Source organism: Lipomyces arxii (assembly GCF_038497795.1).
Source record: "Lipomyces arxii strain Phaff 12-163 unplaced genomic scaffold V1512scaffold_13, whole genome shotgun sequence".
Lineage (NCBI taxonomy): Eukaryota > Fungi > Ascomycota > Lipomycetes > Lipomycetales > Lipomycetaceae > Lipomyces > Lipomyces arxii.
In genome coordinates this window covers 69,319-92,674 of record NW_027117712.1, presented here as the reverse complement: position 1 = coordinate 92,674, position 23,356 = coordinate 69,319, and the positions used below count along the sequence as shown (strand labels likewise).

General features: G+C 45.2%; 8 protein-coding genes across 8 annotated transcripts; 3 read left to right on the top strand and 5 right to left on the bottom strand.

The window, feature by feature from the left end:
- The first annotated feature begins 214 nt into the window (after nucleotides 1–214).
- Nucleotides 215–1,279, top strand: V1512DRAFT_40557 (DHS-like NAD/FAD-binding domain-containing protein). Its single transcript, XM_066918367.1, has 2 exons — nucleotides 215–431; nucleotides 484–1,279. Exons 1-2 carry the CDS (start codon nucleotides 365–367, stop codon nucleotides 1,218–1,220), a joined length of 804 nt encoding a protein of 267 aa, XP_066770450.1. The 5' UTR covers nucleotides 215–364; the 3' UTR covers nucleotides 1,221–1,279.
- V1512DRAFT_265244 (uncharacterized protein) lies at nucleotides 1,222–2,472 on the bottom strand. Its single transcript, XM_066916852.1, has one exon. The coding sequence runs from the start codon at nucleotides 2,421–2,423 to the stop codon at nucleotides 1,338–1,340; it is 1,086 nt and encodes a 361-aa protein (XP_066770449.1). The 5' UTR covers nucleotides 2,424–2,472; the 3' UTR covers nucleotides 1,222–1,337.
- A 315-nt stretch (nucleotides 2,473–2,787) lies between these two features.
- V1512DRAFT_265242 (thiamine diphosphate-binding protein) lies at nucleotides 2,788–4,969 on the bottom strand. Its single transcript, XM_066916851.1, has 2 exons — nucleotides 4,154–4,969; nucleotides 2,788–4,109 (listed from the first exon to the last, which is right to left on the bottom strand). The coding sequence occupies exons 1-2, from the start codon at nucleotides 4,680–4,682 to the stop codon at nucleotides 2,851–2,853; spliced, it is 1,788 nt and encodes a 595-aa protein (XP_066770448.1). The 5' UTR covers nucleotides 4,683–4,969; the 3' UTR covers nucleotides 2,788–2,850.
- A 179-nt stretch (nucleotides 4,970–5,148) lies between these two features.
- Nucleotides 5,149–9,814, bottom strand: V1512DRAFT_265238 (ABC-2 type transporter-domain-containing protein). Its single transcript, XM_066916850.1, has 2 exons — nucleotides 9,410–9,814; nucleotides 5,149–9,353 (listed from the first exon to the last, which is right to left on the bottom strand). The coding sequence occupies exons 1-2, from the start codon at nucleotides 9,707–9,709 to the stop codon at nucleotides 5,205–5,207; spliced, it is 4,449 nt and encodes a 1,482-aa protein (XP_066770447.1). The 5' UTR covers nucleotides 9,710–9,814; the 3' UTR covers nucleotides 5,149–5,204.
- Nucleotides 9,815–10,350: 536 nt separating this feature from the next.
- Nucleotides 10,351–10,879, top strand: V1512DRAFT_277112 (replication factor A protein 3). Its single transcript, XM_066917896.1, has 3 exons — nucleotides 10,351–10,513; nucleotides 10,562–10,664; nucleotides 10,711–10,879. The coding sequence occupies exons 1-3, from the start codon at nucleotides 10,367–10,369 to the stop codon at nucleotides 10,776–10,778; spliced, it is 318 nt and encodes a 105-aa protein (XP_066770446.1). The 5' UTR covers nucleotides 10,351–10,366; the 3' UTR covers nucleotides 10,779–10,879.
- A 25-nt stretch (nucleotides 10,880–10,904) lies between these two features.
- V1512DRAFT_227656 (DNA polymerase alpha subunit B N-terminal-domain-containing protein) lies at nucleotides 10,905–12,823 on the top strand. The gene is made up of 2 exons (XM_066913876.1): nucleotides 10,905–11,268; nucleotides 11,313–12,823. Exons 1-2 carry the CDS (start codon nucleotides 10,922–10,924, stop codon nucleotides 12,784–12,786), a joined length of 1,821 nt encoding a protein of 606 aa, XP_066770445.1. The 5' UTR covers nucleotides 10,905–10,921; the 3' UTR covers nucleotides 12,787–12,823.
- V1512DRAFT_277110 (P-loop containing nucleoside triphosphate hydrolase protein) lies at nucleotides 12,383–17,062 on the bottom strand. Its single transcript, XM_066917895.1, has 3 exons — nucleotides 15,771–17,062; nucleotides 14,951–15,727; nucleotides 12,383–14,907 (listed from the first exon to the last, which is right to left on the bottom strand). The coding sequence occupies exons 1-3, from the start codon at nucleotides 16,947–16,949 to the stop codon at nucleotides 12,832–12,834; spliced, it is 4,032 nt and encodes a 1,343-aa protein (XP_066770444.1). The 5' UTR covers nucleotides 16,950–17,062; the 3' UTR covers nucleotides 12,383–12,831.
- A 1,195-nt stretch (nucleotides 17,063–18,257) lies between these two features.
- Nucleotides 18,258–22,851, bottom strand: V1512DRAFT_241040 (P-loop containing nucleoside triphosphate hydrolase protein; the record flags this gene model as incomplete). The annotated part of the gene is made up of 3 exons (XM_066914245.1): nucleotides 21,218–22,851; nucleotides 20,394–21,170; nucleotides 18,258–20,342 (listed from the first exon to the last, which is right to left on the bottom strand). Exons 1-3 carry the CDS (start codon nucleotides 22,388–22,390, stop codon nucleotides 18,258–18,260), a joined length of 4,035 nt encoding a protein of 1,344 aa, XP_066770443.1. The 5' UTR covers nucleotides 22,391–22,851.
- Between the last annotated feature and the right edge of the window lie 505 nt (nucleotides 22,852–23,356).

Below are 23,356 nucleotides of genomic sequence, written 5' to 3'. Positions count from 1 at the left end.
CGAGTTACTACCACATTTAGCTCAAGTGATGTACCTCTGGATCTTCAAGTTCTTGTCATTCTGACTCTATCAAATATATAATGTATTGAAATCGTTTATACTGGCCATACTATTCTAGCATGCTAATATGCATCATTCATTCTCATATCGCTCATCTTCATTTGGCTTAATGTTCACAGCCCAAACAACTCTATTTTATTACGTTACTTGTCCGTTGCCAAGACGATATAGTCAATTTCACTGCTTCCCCTGAAAACCGTTTGCCCACCGTAAGTTTACACAATACCCTTATGTACACAATACCCTCCGATATGCCGATGCGCTACAACACCTCGGCGTGCATTTCTTTGAAAATCATCACGCTATGGACAACTCCCAAATGGCCTCTTTTCAGGCCGCATTAAAGTCTTCATCTCGGATCCTCGCTCTAGGTAAGCGTGAATGCTATTCTGTATTGAGGTTTGCTAATTTCAGTCGGCGCAGGGCTCTCGGCATCATCCGGTTTGGCTACGTTTAGAGGGACCGGAGGACTGTGGCATGAGTATGATGCGATGCAACTCGCAACTCCGGAAGCGTTTGCTCAGGATCCTGCTTTAGTATGGAAGTTTTATTCTGAGCGACGGGGCGCGGCTTTGCGGGCTTCGCCCAACAAAGCTCATTACGCGCTTGCTCAACTAGCATTAAAAAGCAAAAACTTTCTTACCTTGACCCAAAACGTTGACGGATTATCATCAAGAGCAGGCCACCCTGCCGATCAATTGTTGCATCTTCACGGCAGTTTGTTTGCGCTAAAATGCACGTCGTTCTACTGTGACTACAAAGTCGACAACGACTTTACACATCCACTCACGTCCGCCCTCGGCAAACCTGATCTCCATATCTCGGTTTCAGATCTACCTCACTGCCCAAAATGCACGTCCGGACTACTGAGACCCAACGTAGTCTGGTTCGGTGAAGCATTGCCGTATAATACCGTCCAGCGTGCCGACGATTTCATCTCACAGGGTAAAGTTGATTTGATCCTGGTCATTGGCACAAGCGGAACAGTGTATCCGGCTGCAGCGTACACGGACAGAGTCAGACTGCAAGGAGGCAAGGTCGCAGTTTTTAACATTGACGTGGAACATGACTCGGATGACGACGATAGACCGGACTGGGTGTTTCAGGGCGACGCGGCCGAACTTGTGCCTGAAGCACTTTACCCAGTCATACACTTGTGACTTTATTGATCATTAGTTCTCTATTGCATTGCTATTTACAGGTTCTATACTATACTATGATAGGAGTTTGGCGCATCTCATGTACATATTCTAGTGCTTTCAAAATTTATGCGATTGTCAAAAACCATGTTTCTCTTTATCCTTCTCACTGCCAGCCTCTGTCTCGGTTGCGGACACAGTTCTGCGCTGTTGTTCCACATCTCCGAGATCTGCTATCTCGTCCGTCTCGACCCACGTCGCAGCCTTGTCGGGAATATAAAATAGCAGATCGACACGGTTAACGATCCACGAAAACTCAACGACCCACTCAGTGAAGGCAATACACATGTACATAGTGACTCGGTAATCAACCCATGGCTTGTCTGCCTCGGGCGCGACCAAGAACCCGGCCGCGGCCCTGACCGACGTCACGAACGTGAGCACAATGCTCGAGCACAGAATCAACAGCTCCGACCGACGACGCACACAGCGCTCCGGCGGCGCAATCGTGTGCACAACCACCCGCGACTCGTCGGCTTCTACTTGCGAGTTGAATTCCCGTGCCGAAGGCTTGTGGCTCGGATGCGACTGGTACGTGCCAATGTACTGACTGATCCACGACGCGCTCCGGACAGGCCATGCCTTGTCTTCCTCGGTTTGCTTGTGCAGATGCGCGGCCGCGAGAATTAATGCAGGCATGATGGCCGAAAACGCAAAGTACACGATTGCGACCTTGCGAAACACAATGTATCCACTGATTACGGACGATTTCGCGTCCTGACTGACTCCAGTCAAGATGATGAGCACGATCAAAAAAGCGATGACGGAAGCGTAAAACACTTTCATCAAATTGAAAAACTTGGACCCGACATACGATATCGAAGGATGCATAGCGGTAAACACCCGCTGACTAAACAAAATGTTCAACACAAACAAAATCACAACTCCAGCCGCCTGGAATATACTCGACGCGATCGCCAGATGAAAGTTCGTTGGGTGTTTGGCGTATGCTAACCTCATCGAAAACGTTGCTATCCGGGCCATACACAGACCAAACATTGCGCCTTGCGGTACAAACTTATGTCCTCGTCTCAAGTTTGTTCTGAAGATCGTCATGTTTACCACCGCAAGCACAGCAAACATCGCAATCACGACAGCGCTCGCTGGAACGTCTTTGCTTGCAACGGGAATGTCTCCGAACGTCGCATTTAATGAACTCGCCATTGTTGCCTTTGCTACGAACGAGAATCAGAAAAAAGCCATAGCTTTATACTGTTGCCATGATTGCCTCGAGGCGACACAGTCATCTTTGTATTCACCGCGCTAGTCTAAATTAGGTATTTTTACGGGCGAAAAGTGCGGCTTCACTGACGCACTCTTCTAAATGCAGTAATTCTACGGGCGAGAGATGCGGCGCTATACTATTACAAAATCAGTAATTCTACGGGAGAAAAGTGTAACTTTGTGCGTGCCGCTCTAAAGCTTGGCGCGCCCCCGGAGCGTCGGCCAACGTAACTTCCGACTCCGATGCTTATACGAGGGTCTTGTATAACATTCAGACTCCGATCGCTGCATGGTTATAATGAACTCATTTGTATAAGACTGTTTCATTGAAATAAAATACTGTTATGCTACTAATACAAAATCTAAGTTAAGTAGCCCTTGGAACTTCGCCCATCTTAGTACTGTACTCAGTAAACCACTTGGCCGTCTTCTTTGCAATCTCCGCAACCTGCTCAGACAACCGCCATGGGATGTCGAGCCTATCCATCTTGACTTCCACAAACCGGACCTTGTGTTCCGCGTCCGCAAACTCTTTCGACGAGAGCAACGTCTCAAGTTCGGCTCTGGTCTCAACCTTGGTCGCGAAGTACTTGTCTGGCGATGCACCAAACGTCGAGAAAAGCTCGGTCCATTTCCAATGCGGAGTGATATCGTTATACTTCGCTTCGGGCCCGTGAATCGCACGCTCGATTGTATATCCCTCGTTGTTAATGAGGAATATCGTAGGATTGTAGCCGTATCGCGCGATAGTCGACAACTCCTGGATCGTCATCATTGAACTGCCGTCACCTTCAAACAGCACAACCCGACCTTTCGGACCGAGGTTACCTTCGTCGATCTCACGCTGCGCGATAGATGCACCGAGCGCGGCAGGAAGCGCAAACCCGATCGACGAGTAATACAACTGTGTGGTGAAGTTGACGTTCTTTGGAAATTTGGCGTCGTTGATGGCGTACTGCGCGGTTCCAGAATCAGCAAACACAACATCGTTTGCTTTGAGGAAGTGGTCACCAATGTAAGGATAAAAATACGACGTCGAGATGTCAGCCGGAGACTCGGTCTTCTTGGACTCGCCAACAACAATGTCCGTAGGCTTTCGTGTATTGCTCAACTTTGACACATCCAATTTGGCAACCAACTTCTCCAAGATTGGCAAGAAATGCAAATTGTCGTGTCGAACACCGAACACTGAAACGTAAGCAGGATGAAGCATGACAGTCAGCTTGTCGTCGATAAATCTCGTAAATCCACCAGTGTTGTTATCAGTAATCAAGGGACCAATGTTCAATACAAAGTCTGAATCCTCCATTGCCTCAGCGACACCAGGACGTGACAGCCGACCGTTATATTGTCCTACAAACGCAGGGTGATCCTCGTCAACGAATCCCTTGGCGAGATCGGTCGAAAAGGACGGGATCATGGTTTGGCCTACAAGCTCCATCACCAACTCACGAGCACGATGCCGTCTGGCGAGAATATCTGCCAGAATAGCAGGCTTCTTGGCCTTGTACAACCCGTCCAAAATCTCGAGCACCAACGCGTCCTCAAGTTGAGGGTCAGGATTTACAATCTCCAACTTGAGTGGTTTCTCGAGACCAGCGACTGGAACCGGAGCATTGACCATATCTAATTCATTAGTCTTGTCTTATTCTCACCAACAAAGCCCATACCAAGTGGAACAAACAAATACCCCGGCAATGACTTTCTGAAAATCGTGTACAGAACTCGATCAATCTCATCAGCGACAGTATCGAGATTTTCAAGAGCAGCCGAGCAACATCTCAAAGGCGCGCTCATCCGGCTGTACACGCGATGATCCGGCGCCTCAGCCTCAGACCCACCAGGCAAAGTATGGTGCATCCACATGTTATACTCCATCTCCGGTCTTGCCGGGGTGCCAACAATGTGCAGCATTGGTACGTGTTCCGCAAACGCACCAGAAACGCCATTCATGGCCGACAACTCGCCGACACCGTACGTCGTCACTAACACGCCAGGCAGTCCTCGCGTACGTCCGTACCCGTCACAAGCGTACGCGGCATTCAATTCGTTACAACAGCCGATCCAGTCAAGTCCTTCAACGTTAAAGATGTGATCTAGCAACGTCATGTTGAAATCACCAGGACATCCCATGATCCGGGAGATTCCGAGCTGATGGATCCTGTTGAAAAGATACGTTCCTAAGGGTATTGTTGACATATCTAATGTATACAAATCTATGTATTGTGTGTGTGTGTATATGTGTAAATTGTTATAGTAAACAATTGGCAAACAGAAAGGAAAAGTGACAAGCCACTAGGTGATATATAACAGACGCTCGCGCGAAGTCAATCGACAATCCGCAAGCGACAAGCGACAGAGCCCTAAAAGTCACGGAAGAATTGGTTTACGTAAGTCAGAACACTAATTAAGTTCCACGTTGCGATGTGGGTTGTTCTTCGTCGGCGAATCCTCGCTCCTGTCACCGCCGAATCTGCCAATTAATGAGTTTTTTTAGTGCTACACTGATGCATCTTGTGTAACCACGCCACATTGACCAACGACGTCATAGAGCTAGTTATGCTGGGTACGTTCACACCCGCAAATCTCAGAAAGCGTAATATATTTTTAAGTTTAGTAGACAGTTCGAGTCCGAGTGCCTTCGTTACCGCAACAAATTAGTGAACAACTGTACTATGAAAATATATATATAAACAATTAATTTCAACTATGAATATATATCTACTTTATAAGCTTCTGCTTCAACTTTGACAAATACGTCCACTTCATAACCCGCATCACGTAATACATCACATATGCAAAGAAAAAATTGAACACCGTGAATCCGGCAAACACTCCCAAGTCTCTCCATCTGTGGTCGTACGAAAACCCAATCTCGTGCAAGTAATCGTCGCCAACAGTGTACTGACAAAAATTGCAATCAGTAGTCGCGTTCGGATTTAGCAGAGCACCGAAACTGTAGTTGTCGACCCAGTTGCTGGCGTATTGTCCACATGTCTGGCCTGGAGGCGGCGAGAACGTTGCAAGCTCTGTCGGGTCGCAGATGACGGGCTGGTCGTGCAACGCAGTCTGAATCAGCGATCGTAACCCCCACGAGATGGGGTTAACCCAGTATATAAAGTCTCTGTAGAAAGGGTTCATCGAAGTGTACGGAATCATCACACCGGTAGTCGACTGAGTGACCACAAAGAAAAACGGGTTGATGATCCCGGCCGCAGTCATCGATGGCACAAACGCTCCTAGCACAATACTCAGATGCATGTGCCACAGCTGTAGCAATAAAATACTGAAAAATGCAAATCCTGCAATGTGAGCAGACATCGGCAGACCGGGCATGTACCAGAAAATAGGAAAGAACGTCACGACACCAAGCAGCGCGCACGGCGTTGAACAAATCAGGTACGCAGTCACAAGCGCTATCCATGAATACACTTTTGAGTTGCGTTCACGAAGCTCATACAAATCACGCGCAAAGATAAAATGAATCTCGAGCGAGTTCACAGTTGGAATAGTCGTCGTGACAGAAAAAAACATTAAGAAAGTTCGACTTTGCATGTCCAGAATAGTATGACCCATCTTGAAAAACAAAATACCACCAAGCAGCGCAGACGTGACAGATGTAAACAACAACGCGTATGAAAACGACGGCGTCCGCCACAAAATCAACCATAACCGCGCAGTTACTGCCTTGATTTGCTCCATTAGCGGCGCAGCATACTCTAAATCCTCGCCTTCTCTGCGGCCAGTCTTGGGGTTTGCCTTCATATTCTCAACTATCTCAGTCATTTCCCGATCTAAATTGGCCTTCTCCGGAGACTCGTTCCAGTACGCGAACCAGTCCACCTTCGACCGACGAACACCTGCACCAATCACTTCCAAAATGTACTCGGCCGGGTTCGAGTCTTCTCCCAGTCCTCTCGCTACACGCTCGAAGAAGTTGCAAACAGTAGCACCATGCTTGCCAATCTCACCAAAGTACGCAGTTTTGCCACCACGATTCAACAACAACAAGTTATCAAACTGACTAAACAGCACGCTGGAAGGTTGATGAATTGTGCACACAACACTCAAATTCTCGTTTTGTGCCAACCGACGCAAAAACGTCACGATCGAGTACGCACCCTCAGAGTCAAGGCCAGAAGTTGGCTCGTCCAGAAACAACATGCGCGGCTTGGACGCAAGCTCGACTCCAATGGTAACACGCTTACGCTCCTCAACAGACAGACCTGATCCAGGCCTGTCAATGATGGCGTCCGCGATTGGCGACAAATCAAGTAACGCAATAACTTCCTCAACGTACGCATACTTGTCTGCAAGCGACACATGAGCTGGTTGTCGCAAACGAGCAGAAAATTGAAGTGCTTCCCGCACTGTAGCGTTGCCCTCGTGCAAATCCTGCTGCTCCACGAATCCCATCGTGCGCTGGAAATCGCGACTTAGTGGTTGTCCGTCAAGCAAGAACTCGCCTTCCACTGTGCCAAAGTTCATGCGCTGCGAAAGCGTGTTGAGCAGGGTCGTTTTGCCAGCACCCGACGCACCCATCAAAGCCAGCAGCTTTCCGGGCTGAGCGTATCCGCATACGTCATCCAGTAAAGCTCGTGGTCCGTCCGCAGTAGGAATCACCAGGCTGACGTTTTTAAACGTGAACACCGACCCGCTGTCCTTTGGTGTGACTGTCGCCGCTTCGTTACTGCTGTTCTTCTCAGTAGAAGCGTGATCAGGTGTAGTTGCACTGGCGTCGGGAGACGGCGTTGACAACGGAAGAGACTCTTTCTTGCTCCAGCTCAGCTTCTTTACAAACTGCTTGACCTGTCCACTACCAGCAGTCGAGTGATGAATCAACTCCGAACCCGCAAGCTGGACAATAATGAAAAGTGTAAAGTAGCAAAGAATGATACCCCAGTTTCGCCATAAGTCAGATCGCTTGTATCCAAACTGGATCGTCGTGTAGGCATCCCCGCTGACATACTTGCTTCCTGCAACCGAGCCAGGTAGCGAGCACGCTTGATATGCAATATCGGGAGGATTGCCTTCAGAATCAAGCGCAGGAATGAGGTTGCCATCGGCGCATAGCATCTCACGATTATGGAACTCGTTCGACATTAACGAAGAAAACGCGTACGACAGCGGGTCAACGTAGTAGAACCACCTGTACCACCAGCTCATCTTGTATTGAGTCTTGACGTAACCAGAGAAAAAGCCGATGAACAAGAACAGCGCACCCACAAGTCTGAGACAGGCATCAAAGTTGTTTGAGAATACCGCAATTGCTCTGTAGAAGGATAGAAGCATAAACGTTGCAGACACAATTACAAGCAAGTGTGTGAAGAATTGTCCAGCGGTCCGAGCAAGATCAGACATGAAGTAAGTGACAATGAGGTAAACCGTGACTTGAACAAACAAAATCGGCAAGTCGGCAATCGTCCTCGCCAACATTAGCGCAGACGGCCGATACATGCCAAATGCATTGTGTCTGTTTGCAAGACTACGACCGGCAATGATGGTGCCAGATTCAATTTGCAACATCCATCCGTTAAACATGAGCGAGAAGAACAAAATACCACCACGGTTAAACGCACCCGCAGTAGTGTTTGAAATATTGTAAAACAGCGAACCGAAGCACATAGACACAACAACCGAATTGAAAAGTTTAGATCGAAGTGATACCTGATCTTGCCATTGCAGCTGCAACTGCCGCTTGACGAGCTGCTTGACCTGCGCAAAAAACGAGACTGTATACGGACTCTTCTTACCAAGCGACTTTGCCTTCTGCATCTCGACTGCCTTTGAAAACTCAGACGCCGACGCGTGGCCAGTGTTTGCAAGGTCAGTGTGGTATTGTCTGATTTCAGCCAGCATATCGTCATAATAGTGCGACGCCTTGAAAGCTGACTCAAGTGCCTCTGGAGTTTGAGGCGCAGTGTTTTCAAACCCGGGTCTGACTCTGCGTTCAAGCGGATGAGTGACGGAAGTTAAAAAGTCGGCAGTAGTCACCATTGGGAGCGCTTCGAAGCCAAGGTCCATAAAGTACTGACGCGCTTCATCTGCACGACCAAAAAAAATCTCTCGACCGGAATCAATCAGACAAACCTTGTCGAACTCTTTGTAAAGCGACTCGCCGGCTTGGTATAGAGTGACAATTGTGGTAGAGTGAGTGACATCAGTCAAGATTCGGAGGGAACGAATGTAGTCGACTGCGGTGGAAGAGTCAAGACCTCTAGTCGAGTTGTCAAACGCGACAATTGCAGCTCGGTTGGCCAAAACTTCAGCAATTGACACACGCTTTCTCTCACCACCTGATACACCTCTGGCAGCGGCATCACCACCGACAAGAGTGTTCATGGTATGCTCAATACCAAACATTTTCAAGTACAACGCAAGAAGCTTTTCAACAAAGTCTTTCTTACTTTCTCCCTCAATTCTAACGGCTGGTGTCTTTAGACTGAGTGCAAATCTGAGCGTTTGTGCAACAGTTAAAGTTGAGATATGAATATCATCTTCTGAATTAAAGATAATTTCACCACGGTATTGTTCTTTTGCGGTCTCAGCATCAATGCCGTCATAAAGAACATCACCATCAACAGCGACATAACCGTCACGTTGGTTTGTGAGTGCACGGAGCAGAGTAGTTGTTCCCGAGCCAGGAGAACCCAAAACCAAGAGCATCTCTCCACCGCGAACGAGACCATTAAAGTTGCTAAGAATTGTTCTGACCGGCATTTGAGGGCGAAAAGCTTTTGGACCATTGTTTCTAATCCAATTGTACACATCCATACCGAAAAAGCCAAGAAAAGCGTCAATGAAATCAGGAACATAATTTGCACCAGTTCCAACACCTTTAACAGTCAAGTCTGTGAAGGAAACACCAATCTATAGAAAGACAGAAATCAGTACAACAGACTCAATTATAAAAAACAGAAACATACGCGCTTAGAAGGAAGACCAGAAGCATGTTCTTTAGATGTCTCATTGCGTATGTACGCCTCTAGATCCCAGACACCTTCTTCACCATCTTCAGCTTTCTCTAAATCTTCAGTACCAGCTCCTGAACGAGACGTAGCTCTTGATATTCTTGATAATTCGCGACGAAGTTCTTGAAATTCAGCTTCAGCCTGTTCAATATCAACACCGGCACCTTCTACATCTTCACCCCATCTTCCATCACCGACACCTTCAGTTCCAGCCTCCAATGCTCTATCTAAGTCAAAATATTTCTTTTCACTCATTGTGAGCTTAATCAGATAGAATTGAAAAATTAAATAGAAGATTGACAAAGACAGCAGAAAGCAATGCGAAGTAGACAATGCCTGACTAGAAATTCTCTCATAATCATAATTTTAGGTCTGCAAACAAAGCCCCGAAGAGAACCGTCTGATAGACCCACTAACGATCTCCGAATGCCCGGTTAAACTTTGTTCTATCTATTGCACCCGCTTATGTAATAATCTACGATAACAATCTCTTATATTCTAATTGTTTATTCAATGAACACATTATTTAACAATTAAGAACTTATCAATATTCCTTTATATAAATGGGCAATAACTTGATACATACAAGATAACCAGTATCAACGTGGACTGTACGCTCAATTATTAAAAGTCAAGGGTAAGACATTTAAACCTACGCAATAAATAGGTAAGGCCTAATGTAAACATCGGAGATTGGAGCCAAGTCCAAACATCGGCCTATTTAGGTTAATCAGGGTTAATTCCGAGGCGACTCAGACAGTTCGGCTGTAGCGTATATTCCCGAGATTGTAAGGGTCTTGTAGTTTACTGTTTGTAAAAATAGGGGAGTTGTACTACACTGAGGGTATTGTATCGAAGATTATCTACAATTTACGCGTTCCTGTCGCGTAAATTATCAGCATACACAACACAATGTCAGATATCACTCCACGCATAACTGCTCAATTACTACAAATGTATCAAGGTAGAGTTGTCCGTCTTATTGGCAAATTAACTGATATCCGTGGTAACTCTGCTACTCTGGATTCAGCAGGATCAGTCAATGTTTCTTTAGCAAGAGTATGATCCCTTTTCATTAATACTAAATGGCTTCTGACATAGTTACAGGGTGTAGAATTTCAGCAAGGCCATTTCTATGAAGTGATTGGTCGTGTGAATCCCGATCTTTCATTACAGATGCTTGACGGCGTTGATTTTGGTACAAATATTGGTATGTTCCTTAGTATTCACTATACCACGTCAATACTAATACATAGACATGGATAACGCAATAGCACTTGCAAATCTCTCTCAGAAATACCCTGAAATATTCTTTAATCGATAAATTTTGTTTATCTGCATAACATTATGACGTTTGACAAGCATTTGTAGTTACATGTAATCTAGTACAGTACCCTTATTTGTATACTCATTAAATCTCGACGCGTCTGCATTTACGCGTCTTCCTCTTGTTAAAATCAACACACAATGCCGTCTTCAGAACCATTAACAATGGCCACGTATTTAGGCAAAGAGCTCGACCCAGACTTAGAGCAAGTTTGTGTTTCTCTTCAAAAATCATATTCTTTAAGCCCTTCAGATCTATTCTACAAAATCGAATCCTATCGGCTCCAACTCGGTGGAGACACGTCTGCCGCTCCTGTTACGCGTCAATTGCTAGAGAACGTTAGAGTTCAACTGCAGAAACAACTTGAACGTAAACAACAGAAACAGAAACATTCATCTCCAGTAACAGGATTGACTCCAGCCAAGCGCAAGTTTGCCGGTGCTGCGACTACTCCTACTCCTATAAAGAGTTCACCGTTGGCAGATCGGTATGTCCACAAGATCACTTACTATTACGTGCTAAGATATATAGGAACAATGCGTTTGCAACAAGGACGGATGCTGGAAAGATACTTGAAACACTCAATCCCGAGATCAATGTCAACATTATAGAACCAAATTTAGAGAGGGCAAAAATCACTGCGTTTATGGACATCAAGAAGTATCAATATCGAACAATGCGACAAGGACTGCTCGAAGCATCTGAATATCTGGATGAGCGGATAGAGCAATTCGGAGAATTACTTCAGCGGCACTTCAAATCAGAAATGAGTAAGCCCGGAAATGAAGTAGATGAAGTAATCAAGTCTGCAGCAGATCAGCTTGCAAATCCTGGCGCAATGACACATGATGAAGTTATTGTTGTAGGCAGAATTGTGTCGGACTCGGTTGGAGAAGCAGACAAGGCCAGAATCAATGCCGAGTCTGCTCTACTAGAATGCAGTCGCATGATGGGCTCTGGTGCTCGTATCCCACTCAGGTTCTCTCTCGATCACGCTCAATCGTGGTTTAGTTTGTTTCCGGGTCAAATTGTTGCGCTCAGAGGACATAATCCGACTGGCGATGCATTTGTCGTTAGGCACGTGCTTGACTTACCAGATCTTGAGTTTCCCGTCTCATCACTTCAAAAACTAAGACAGACTGCTGCAGCACCTACGCGTATGATTATAGCTAAAGGTCCATTTACAACTCAAGATGATCTAGCGTTTGCTCCTCTAATCGAGCTTATAGACCGGTGCATCGAGTCAAAGCCTGATGTAGTCATCCTCATGGGCCCATTTATCGACGCGACTCATCCTCAGCTGTTTAACCCAGAAGTCCTCCCGGTAGACGTCAACTCAGCGGAAGATTTGTTTAAGGTTTGTGTCTCGGGTGAGCTCCGCAGACTCGAGTCAGAACTCCCGACCGTGCAGTCCTTCTTGATCCCAGAATCTAGCATCCGCGAATCAGTTCAGCGACATTTGTCTTTCCCGACACCACCGGTCGCGGACAAGAAACCGCTTGGTATGCCTAAACGCGCAAAATGGCTCTGCAATCCGTCGTTCGTTGCCGTTAACTCTACAGTGCTCGCGGTCGCAAACGTCGACGTTCTCATGCAGCTGTCCAGAGTTGAGTATCTCCATCACTCTGCTGCCCGCGATCCACTTGAACAGAACCTGCTCGCTCGCGGAGTGAAGAACCTACTTTCTCAACGCTCACTCTATCCTGTGTTTCCTAGTCAACTCGGTATTCCTCTTGAAGTATCGTACCTCGGCCTCGCCGAGATGACTGTGCGGCCGGATATTCTCATTGCGCCGTCCGAACAGAGATATTTCGCCAGAGTGGTCGACAATGTAGTTGCAATCAATCCTGGCGCGCTAACGAAACAGAAAGCGGCGGGAACGTACGCAATCATTGACATCGCCCCCTTGGAAGGCATTGGTAGTGAAGGCGACAAGATGGACGAGAACCGTTTAGAAGTGCATAAACTCTGGGAACGATGCAGGGTTGATATTAAGAAGATATAAGTTGTACTCTAATTTAAGCAACTCTATATTCCATGAATCTAATACCTAATTCTCCAATGCTTGCAGCTTGACCAATCCAAAATACTTGCCCCCATTCATCAACAACTGCTGATGCGTACCACTCTCCACAATCTTGCCGTCCTCAAATACATAAATTACGTCCGCATTTTGAATCGTGCTCAATCTGTGCGCGACAGCAATTGTGGTCCTGCCCTTGGCGGCTTCGTCTAACGCGGCCTGGACAATCTTCTCAGACTCGCTGTCGAGGGCAGAAGTGGCCTCGTCAAGTAACAGCACTTTTGGCTCACGAATCAGCGCACGAGCAATCGCAATGCGCTGCTTTTGGCCACCGGACAACAATGATCCTTTTGCACCACAAAGAGTTTCATAGCCGTCAGGAAGCGACATGATGAAGTTGTGAATGTTAGCCTTTCGGCACGCACTCTCAATCTGCTCGTCGGTAACTGGGTTTGGCGATCCAAGTGCAACATTGAATTTGATTGATCCAGAGTACAACACAGGCTCTTGCTGAACAAGAGCAATGTTGTTTCGGTACTCGGTGACATTCAGTGTCGAAACATCATGTCCATCGAGCAAAACTTTGCCTTTTTGTGGCCGGTAGAACGACTCAATTAAACCAATTGTAGTACTCTTACCGCATCCAGAAGATCCGACAAGAGCAACAAACTGACCCTTCTTAACCTTAAGATTAAGTCCTTTAAGAACCTTAACCTCAGGACGAGTAGGATATCTGAAGTGAACGTCCTTAAACTCGAGCTCGCCTGTGACTTCGTTCGCCGGGATAACGACTCCTTCCGTGCTCTCGGCATCAATCTCAGGCACAGACTCAAACAGCGTCTTCAGGCTTCGGCCCGCCATTAACGCCTTACCCATTTCGGGCGCGAACGTGAAGATTGTAGTTGACTGCTCAGCACCAAAGACAATGATGATAAACACAATAAAGAACTGAAAAATTGAGTACTCGCCATCAGCAACAAGGTTGCCTCCGTAGTAGAACCCAAGTGCCATGATGAAAAACTGAATTCCACGCGACAACCCGTCGAAAAACGCAGACTTGAAGTTCGCAACCCGGTTCGCTTCTACAATCTTTTGCAAATCAGCTTTGTAGCGCTGGAGGATCTCCTCTTCGCGCGTCAGCGCAAGCACGGTCCGAATCGCAGACGTGGCTTCGCACGCGTACGACGAAGACGACGTGTTTTCAGACTTAGTCTGTTCCGCAAACTCAGCCAAAAACTTAAATCGAAAGTATCCGACCACTAAAATTGTAGGCACTGACACATACAGCACGATTGCCAATTTCCACGCAAACGCCATCGAGACGATAAAACCTCCGAGCACGATGAAGATAGCCTCAACCATCTTATTGGAAGTAGACCCGCCAAGCGCAAAAATGCTCTGCGCATTGTTTCCGAGTGCAGAGGTGAGAGCGCCAACCGAGCGTGAGTCTTCGTCAAAGTACTTAACATCTTGACGCAGATAGCTGCGGAACGACATTGAACGCAGAGAACGGGCAACTCGCGATGCTGAATATCCAAACAGTGATCCACCTATGGTGTTGGTGAACAGAAGCACGACTGCCTCAATTAAAAAGTAAATTGCAACCGCATAGACTTCCCTTTTCAGTTGGTCAAAATAGTAAGGCTCTCCGTAAAGCTGGTACGCTTCCGTCAAAAGACCGTACAACGGTCCAAGACCAATATACGCAGCACCAGTAAAGCAGCCAGTCAATAAGGCCATAAAAATTATTGACAGGTCTCGACGACTGATTGCATATAGCATTACCAGCACAGACTTGATTGAGTGAGCAGGACCAGCTTCAGGTTCTTCAAACGTAATCGTAGCCTCGGTCTGCACTTTCTCTAGGCGACTGTTGTAGTTTCCAAGCTCAATTCCCTTCTCGTTGGTTGCCTCAGTAGTACTTAACAATTCTTCTTCAGTCGATTCGTTCAAGGCTTTGATGCGTTGAGCTTGCACTAGTCCGTAATATTCGGCTTTCTTTGCAAGCAACTCGCTATGAGTGCCCTGCTCAAGAATCTCACCAGTCCGCATGACGACAATGTTATCGGCATCTTTAATAGTAGACAATCTATGAGCAATGACCTACTGTATTTAGCACAGATATTTGTAGTTTACTATGACTTACAATAGTAGTACGGTTTTTTGACGCACGGTCCAATGCTTCCTGAACAACACCTTCGCTCTTCGTATCCAAGGCTGAAGTGGCTTCATCCAAAAGTAGAATTCGTGGGTTAGAAACAATGGCACGGGCTATAGCAATTCTCTGCTTCTGTCCGCCTGACATGAGGAAGCCCCGTTGTCCGACACTGGTGTCAAGTTTCTCAGGAAGGTCCTGTATAAAATCCCATGCATTAGCCTGTTTGCAAGCTTCAATTACCAATTCCATCTTAGCCTCCTTAGTAGCGAACTCGTAAGGAGTACCAATCAGACCATAGCAAATGTTCTCAAAAATCGAACAAGCAAACAAACTGGGCTCTTGCGACACGAGCGCAATGTTCTGACGCAGCCATCTGATATTTAGCGACCGAATATCGTGCCCGTCAAGCAAAACCTCACCTTCGACTGGGTTATAGAATCGTTCGATGATGCCGACAATTGTGCTCTTTCCGGATCCAGACGCACCAACGAGAGCAACGGTCTTGCCAGCAGGAATCTTGAGATTAAAGTCACAAAGAACAGTAACGTTTAGACGAGACGGGTAGATAAATCTGACATTTTTAAGTTCTATGTCACCCTTAACTTCTGACAGACGAGAACCGATGTCAGAAGAAGAATCGATAGCGGATTCACGGTCAATGGTCGAGAAAATTTTACCAGACGCGGCAACACCGCTTGCAATTGTGCCAAGATAAGGAGACACAATCGAGAAGGCAAACGCACCACTGAACAAGAGCATAATAACCTGTACGTTAGTCAAGCAGAGACAACGACATTACTGCACTTACAGTCAACATATCAGCAAAGTCAAGCACCCGCTCAGTATAGAGTCTAGTTCCTTGCCAGTACGTCAAGACATCAATTCCAAACCCAAGGAATGACATTAATCCCGCCATGAGACCAGTCGCGTTTCCGGCCTTGATGCTCCATTTCTCTGAAATTTCCAGAAACGTTCCGTAAGCCGATGTCATACGCTCCTGAATTCCAAACGCCTGCACGTTACGAATGCTCGAAAAAGCTTCTTCGGCCAGACTACTACCAACCGAAAGACTCTCCTGTGATTTTCTGGTATATAGCGTCACGTACTTTGAACCGACATACGAGAGAGCCATAATTGCAAGAATGTTGCCCAAGACGATGGACGTCAGAAGGTATGAGCGAACGTAAGCAATAACCATGGCGACGATAAAGGTCGTCGTGTGAGAAACAATGTACCCGATTTTTTCAGACATGGCGTTCTGAATGAGAACAGTGTCTGACGAAATTCTGGTTGTGATTTCGCCTGCACCGAGCTTGTCAAAGTATCCAACGTTTTGTCGCAAAGTAGCAGCAAGATAATGCTCTTTGATGCGAGATGCTAAAACATCGCCTCTATCGATAAAAATGAATGATTTGAGAAAAGTCAAGATAGCGACGCCAATACCAATCAAAAACAAGTAAAGGGCGAGACGACTGATGTTGGCCTTGAATCGCTCGATAGCAAACATGGCGTACTCGGCATCGTAATCGTACTGCATAGTATAGTTTCCAGTTGAATTGTAGTAGTACCAGGACTCAGTAGTCTGATTGTAATAAGTCTGATTGTATCCATTCATAGATCCTCTAGCAGGAAAATCAGTAAACTCTTGCGATGCAGAACCAAATACGATCGACATCAACGGCCTCATGACACCTTCCGCAATTGACACCAAAATCCCAGCAAATAACAGCAATTTGTCTCTTGTAGTCGCATAACGAAACAATGTGAAAAATGATACAAAAACATCAGGAACCGCGACCTGTTGACGGAGGATTTCAGCATCCCGTTCAGATAAACCCGCGAACTCATGATCTACACTAGGAATAGCAGAATAATCACTTGCTTTTGAACTTAGAGATGAATTGTCTGACTTTTCATTGACCGATAAATTAAATGGTTTTTTCTCGTCTTCAGAAGACGAGCTGGCGTCGGATATCGACTTTGCCATTGCAACAACCTGTTTATTACAGAGTTGAGAATAAAATGAACCAATGCGAAAAGAAGACAACTACTTAAATATGGGGGGAGTTAAATGACGGACACACTATAAAGACATGTTTGTTGCTCGGCAAATTCAAAGAATGCGCCGCGTAATTCAGGGGTCGACCAAAGCGTTGCTCACTGTGAAAAATGCTGTCTGACATGGGACTTAGCGTAAATTAAGATTAAAATTATTAAACCTTAACTGATAAATGATTAAGCACGGACAAATATTTATGCGTCTTATCTTTTTATCTACGTATTTCTCATTTCTAATACAACTCATGATGTGTGTGACTGGATAAATCCACATAGTGAGAGTTGTTATATATGATAACATTTATCTCTGAGTGCGACAATCAATGTAACAATTATACACATTTCTTGTCTGCAACTTATATGCATTTTGAGTAAAATATAGAGTGAAACCCAACAGCCGCCAGCTCAGCTCACGGCAATAGCCCACGGTGCAATGACAAGATTTCCCTCAGCTGAGAGTGGGACTGTACTTCATTTGCTGTTGTTAGCCTAAAGTTATTATTTTGAAGTCCTTTAGCACTTGACGTACTATGAAAAGCGGCGTATTTACAAAGGACCTTTTAACTTACACTGAGGCCATTAGATTATTACTACTTAGCACTTTATAAAATAGTTTTGCAAATTCACGTCCTCGGCTATACTTGATACTTCTAGGTTGATAAAATATGCCGATATTTTTATTCTAGTCAATTTGATATTTGGTATATCTGTTGTTTGCTAATAATTAATATCCCTCTGTTGTTGGTGCAGTGTCAGACTAAAACGTGCCTGCTGCACTAAAATTATACAAATGATATAATTTAATTCGCAATATATTCCGTTTTCACTTTGACGCTCGTTTCATGTAACAGGATTTTTAAATTAAGCACAATACTTTAACAGAACAGGATATGTGAAGTCTTCACAGGGACCAGTAATGAAATGGTTGACACCCATCCTGGTTGGCCACTGGAGGGCCATTTAGACCCACAATGCTTGACCCGATTTTTATAAGTTTAGACGTTTACTCGCAAAACTTTTTATACAAGGAAGAGTATTGCTAGATTAAAATTCATTGAGTACACATGAATCAACCTGTAATCAGCACAGCCTACCCCGCTATCCAATCATGATCGCCGGCTACTTTGTTTTATGTGTACGTGCTATGTGATATTAGAAAACAGTAATTCTAAATGCAAAAACCAAAAACCTAGTCTACCCTAACAAGTCTCTAATGCTACACAAAAAACAATTTTATCTACTGCTCCAAAGCCTGTAACTTGACCAAATCAAAGTACTTGCCTCCGTTAGCAAGCAGCTGCTGATGAGTACCGCTCTCAAGCACAGTTCCATTCTCAAACACATAGATAACATCTGCGTTCTGAATTGTGCTCAGTCTGTGCGCGACAGCAATCGTGGTTCGGCCCTTCGCTGCCTCGTCTAGCGCGGCCTGGACAATCTTCTCAGACTCGCTGTCGAGGGCAGAAGTAGCCTCGTCAAGTAACAACACCTTTGGCTCACGAATCAGCGCACGAGCAATCGCAATGCGCTGCTTTTGGCCACCGGACAACAATGATCCTTTTGCACCACAAAGAGTTTCATAGCCGTCAGGAAGCGACATGATGAAGTTGTGAATGTTAGCCTTTCGGCACGCACTCTCAATCTGCTCGTCGGTAACTGGGTTTGGCGATCCAAGTGCAACATTGAATTTGATTGATCCAGAGTACAACACAGGCTCTTGCTGAACAAGAGCAATGTTGTTTCGGTACTCGGTGACATTCAGTGTCGAAACATCATGTCCATCGAGCAAAACTTTGCCTTTTTGTGGCCGGTAGAACGACTCAATTAAACCAATTGTAGTACTCTTACCGCATCCAGAAGATCCGACAAGAGCAATGAACTGGCCCTTTTTGACCTTAAGGTTAAGACCTCTGAGAACCTTAACTTCAGGACGAGTAGGATATCTAAAGTGAACGTCTTTGAACTCAATCTCGCCGTTAACCTCTTCAGCAGGAATGACAACGCCTTCCTTACTCCATGAATCAATAATTGGCTCAGACTCAAACAACTCCTTGATGCTGCGACCAGCCATCAATGCCTTGCTCATTTCGGGAGCAAAAGTGAATACAGTCGTGACACCTTCTGATCCGAAAACAACAATGACGAAAATAACAAAGAACTGGAACACGTTATATTCTCCTTGGCCAACAAGGAGACCGCCGTAGTAAAATCCAAGAGCCATAATGAAGTACTGCAGGCCACGAGCCATGCCGTCGAGCATGGCTGACTTGAAGTTGGCCATACGGTTGTTCTTGATGATGAGGTCAAGGTTGGCGTGATATCTCTCAAGAATTTCCTCTTCTCTGGTAAGCGACAGAACAGTACGGATAGAAGACGTCGCTTCGCACGCATAAGTCGAAGACTCAGAGTTAGCAACCTTGGAAGCCTCGACGAACTCAGACAAAAACCTGAATCGGAAATATCCAATGACAAGAATGATAGGAATAGTAACAAACATGACCAATCCGAGCTTGTAACCAATAGCAACACACAATATGAATCCAACAAAGAAGATCGTCATAACTTCAATCATCTTGTTGGTAGTAGCTCCACCCAAAGTTTCAATGCTCTGGGCATCGCTCGCAAGAGACGAAGTAAGCGAACCGACCGAGTGAATGTCCAAATCAAAGTAAGTGATATCTTGACGAAGGAAGTGACGGAATGACAATGCACGGATCCGACGAACCAATCGTGAAGACGAATATCCAAACAAAGCTCCACCGACAGTGCAAGAAATCATGAGGACAGCCCCGTGCATGAACAGGAAACCAGAAACAGGATACACACGGCGCTTGAGCTCCTCAAACGAAAATGGATTACCGTATGTTTGGAATGCCTGCAAAGCAACACCGTAAAGCAGTCCAAGACCAAGATAAGCAATACCGGTCAACATACCAGATAGAAGACCAAAAAGCATTACAACCAAATCACGACGACCAATGCTGTACAGCATCCTAGTAACCTCGGAAACTGAAGCCAACGGCTTTGCTGCCTCTTCTTCGGCTTCAATCAAGCTATATCCAGTACGAGTTCGGTGGAGGTTAGTGCCGTAAGTAGCGAGTTCAATTCCAACCTTCTCATCAACAATTTCTTCCTCAGCAGGAATGTCAGCCTCTTCGACCTTTTCCTTTAAAGCCTCAATGCTCTGTGCCTCAACAAGACCAAAGTACTCTCCTTTTTTGGCAATAAGCTCACTGTGAGTTCCCTGCTCGAGAATCTGTCCAGTACGCATAACAACGATATTGTCAGCGTCCTTAATAGTAGACAATCTGTGGGCAATAACCTATTTAAATTAGCATGTGCCACATTGACGAGATAGTTTCAGGTTACTCACGATAGTAGTACGGTTCTTTGAGGCGCGGTCAAGAGCCTCCTGGACAACTCCTTCACTCTTGGTATCCAGAGCAGAAGTAGCTTCATCCAACAACAAAATCTTAGGGTTAGACACAATAGCACGAGCAATAGCAATTCTTTGCTTTTGTCCACCAGACATCAAGTAACCACGCTGTCCAACGCTAGTATCAAGCTTCTCGGGAAGGTCTTGAATAAAATCCCAAGCGTTAGCTTGCTTGCAAGCGTCAATGACCAGTTCCATCTTGGTGTCTTTAGGAGCAAACTCATAAACAGTACCGATGAATCCATAGCATATGTTTTCGAAAATAGAGCACGCAAACAAACTGGGTTCTTGTGACACGAGAGCAATGTTCTGACGCAACCATCTGATGTTGAGAGAGCGAATATCATGACCATCCAGCAAAACTTCACCATCAAGTGGGTTGTAAAATCGTTCGAGGATTCCGACAATGGTACTCTTTCCAGATCCGGAAGCACCAACAAGCGCAACAGTCTTACCTGCAGGAATTTTGAGATTGAAGTCACGGAGGACAGTGACATTTGGTCGAGAAGGATAGATGAAACGAACATTCTTGAGCTCAATGTCACCCTTCACTTCAGAGAGACGAGCACCTTCATCAGATGACGAGTCAATGGCAGACTTGCGGTCAATAGTAGCAAAAATTTTGGTCGATGCAGCCAATCCGGTAGAGATGTTTGACAAATAAGGAGAGATAATGGTGAAAGCAAAGGCACCCTGAAAAAGAGTCATGATAACCTAAACAATTAGCGATTGAAACAAGCGCAGCAAGAACAAATACTTACAGTCATCATAGTTCCAACTGAAACTTCGTTCTCAGTAAACAATCTGGTTCCTTGCCAGTAAGTCAAAGTATCAATACCAAAGGCAAACAAGAAGGTGAGACCACCCATAAGACCAGAGGCATATCCAGCCAAGATACTCCACTTCTCAGAAACCTCCAAGAACTTGTCGTAAGCAACAGCCATACGCTCCTGAATACCAAAAGCCTGGACGTTACGGACAGATGAGAAAGACTCTTCAGCAAGACTGCTGCCGACCGCGTATCCTTCCTGGGACTTGGTTGAAAACTTTGTGATGTAGATTGAACCAAAGTAAGAAACTAAGATGATCGTAATAACGTTACCAATAATCATTGATGACAAGAGATATGACTGAGTGTAAGCCACAATAGTAGCTGCAATGAAGGTGGTCGAGTGCGAGATGACATACGAAACCTTCTCTGACATGGCATCCTGAACCAAAAGGGTGTCAGAGGCAATACGAGTAGTAATTTCGCCTGCACCGAGCTTATCGAAGTAGCCGATGTTCTGACGAAGAGTGGCGGCAAGATATTCCTCCTTAATACGGGCGGCAAGCACCTCGGCACGATCAATAAATACAAATGACTTAAGATGAGTAAGGATTGTGACGGCAATACCAATATAAGTGAGATAAAGAGACAAACGACTAATGTCAGCCATGAAATCACGGCCCATTTCATACTGATAATCAAAGTCGGAATCAAACGTACTGTTATAAACAGGAACAGACCATGACTTTGAAGTCTCGTTGAAGTAAATGTATGTATTGTTATAACCATAGAATGTACCATTGAAATAAGCACCCATTGCACCATCAGGAAGATCCGTAAATTGCTGAGTTGCTCGTCCAAAAACAACAGACATCAATGGTCTCATAAGACCTTCAAGAATTGAAAACACAACACCTGAGAACAAAATTAATTGATCTTTAGTATTTGCATATCTGAACAATCTGATGAAAGAAGATGAAGCGTCAGGAACATCGATCTGTTTTCTTAGAATATCAGCATCATTGTCAGAAAGACCAGTAAATGCATCATCCAATCCAGAGACTGCTGAATAACCCTTGCTAGATTTTGAAGTAAGGGAAGACGTCTCGCTATCCGACTTTGAGTCCACAGTGACTTGAGTAGTATTCTTCTTCTCTTCGACCATGTTGAAAAGCCGAAATACAACAGCAAAGATATAGAGAAAAGAAAAAAAGGGTAAAAGAAATTAGGTGGAGGTGTCAGAGTATTTATTTAGCGTGAGCCAAATACTTCTGATGATTAAATGCTTGAGATAGTCAGTCGCTAACCAGAAGCTTAAATCAGCACTGGCCGACGGGGAATCGTATTTTTGTAGTAAGTTGGAAATTTCGAGAGCGATAAAGAGCGATAAAAGATCTTCAACGTGACACAAGCCACATTACTTGTGAGGCGGGAGTGGAGCAGTTGACTCGTTTTGATGGTCCGTGGCAGCGAAATAACTGAATTGCTGAGCACGGAGGTATTTTATTACCTTGATAATATCAAAGCACGAGATGATGGTACTTGCAGTTATAGTGGCGAGCACCGACACCTCGACGGAGTAACGATGGGAATTGTCTTAGCTAAAGCTTATCTGTTTAGAGAGTGGGATTCGATTATTGCCAATCTTCTACGGGCATTACCCAATTTTCAAGCTTATATTGTTTTGGCTATTAAAATGGCAGTATTAATATACTAGTCAGAATATTTTACTACTGACATGAAGTCTGGTACGATGACTTTCAGCTGGCATATTAAAGATTTAATCTTAGAGCGAGACAAGTCACTGATTGATCGAGTCTATGCTTCCGTATGAGACTCCTAATCAGGCGTAGCAAGTATTAACAAATTGCCTTATCAGGGCATTGGGACCGCTATCCGCTCTTTGGTCAGGACTCAAAGTTCCAGGGGTGACTCTGCGATAACGGGGAATGAAAAACACGAGTACGACTGACTTAAGTGGGTCTTGTGTCAATTGCTAATCACGTGTCCAGCTGTTCCTAGATTTGGAAAGTTCAAAGTCTATTTTAATGTACAATACCCTCATTTAAAAGTACCAAGCACGTGACCAATAAAACCAGGGTCAGGGTAGGATCCAAAGAGTGAACTGATT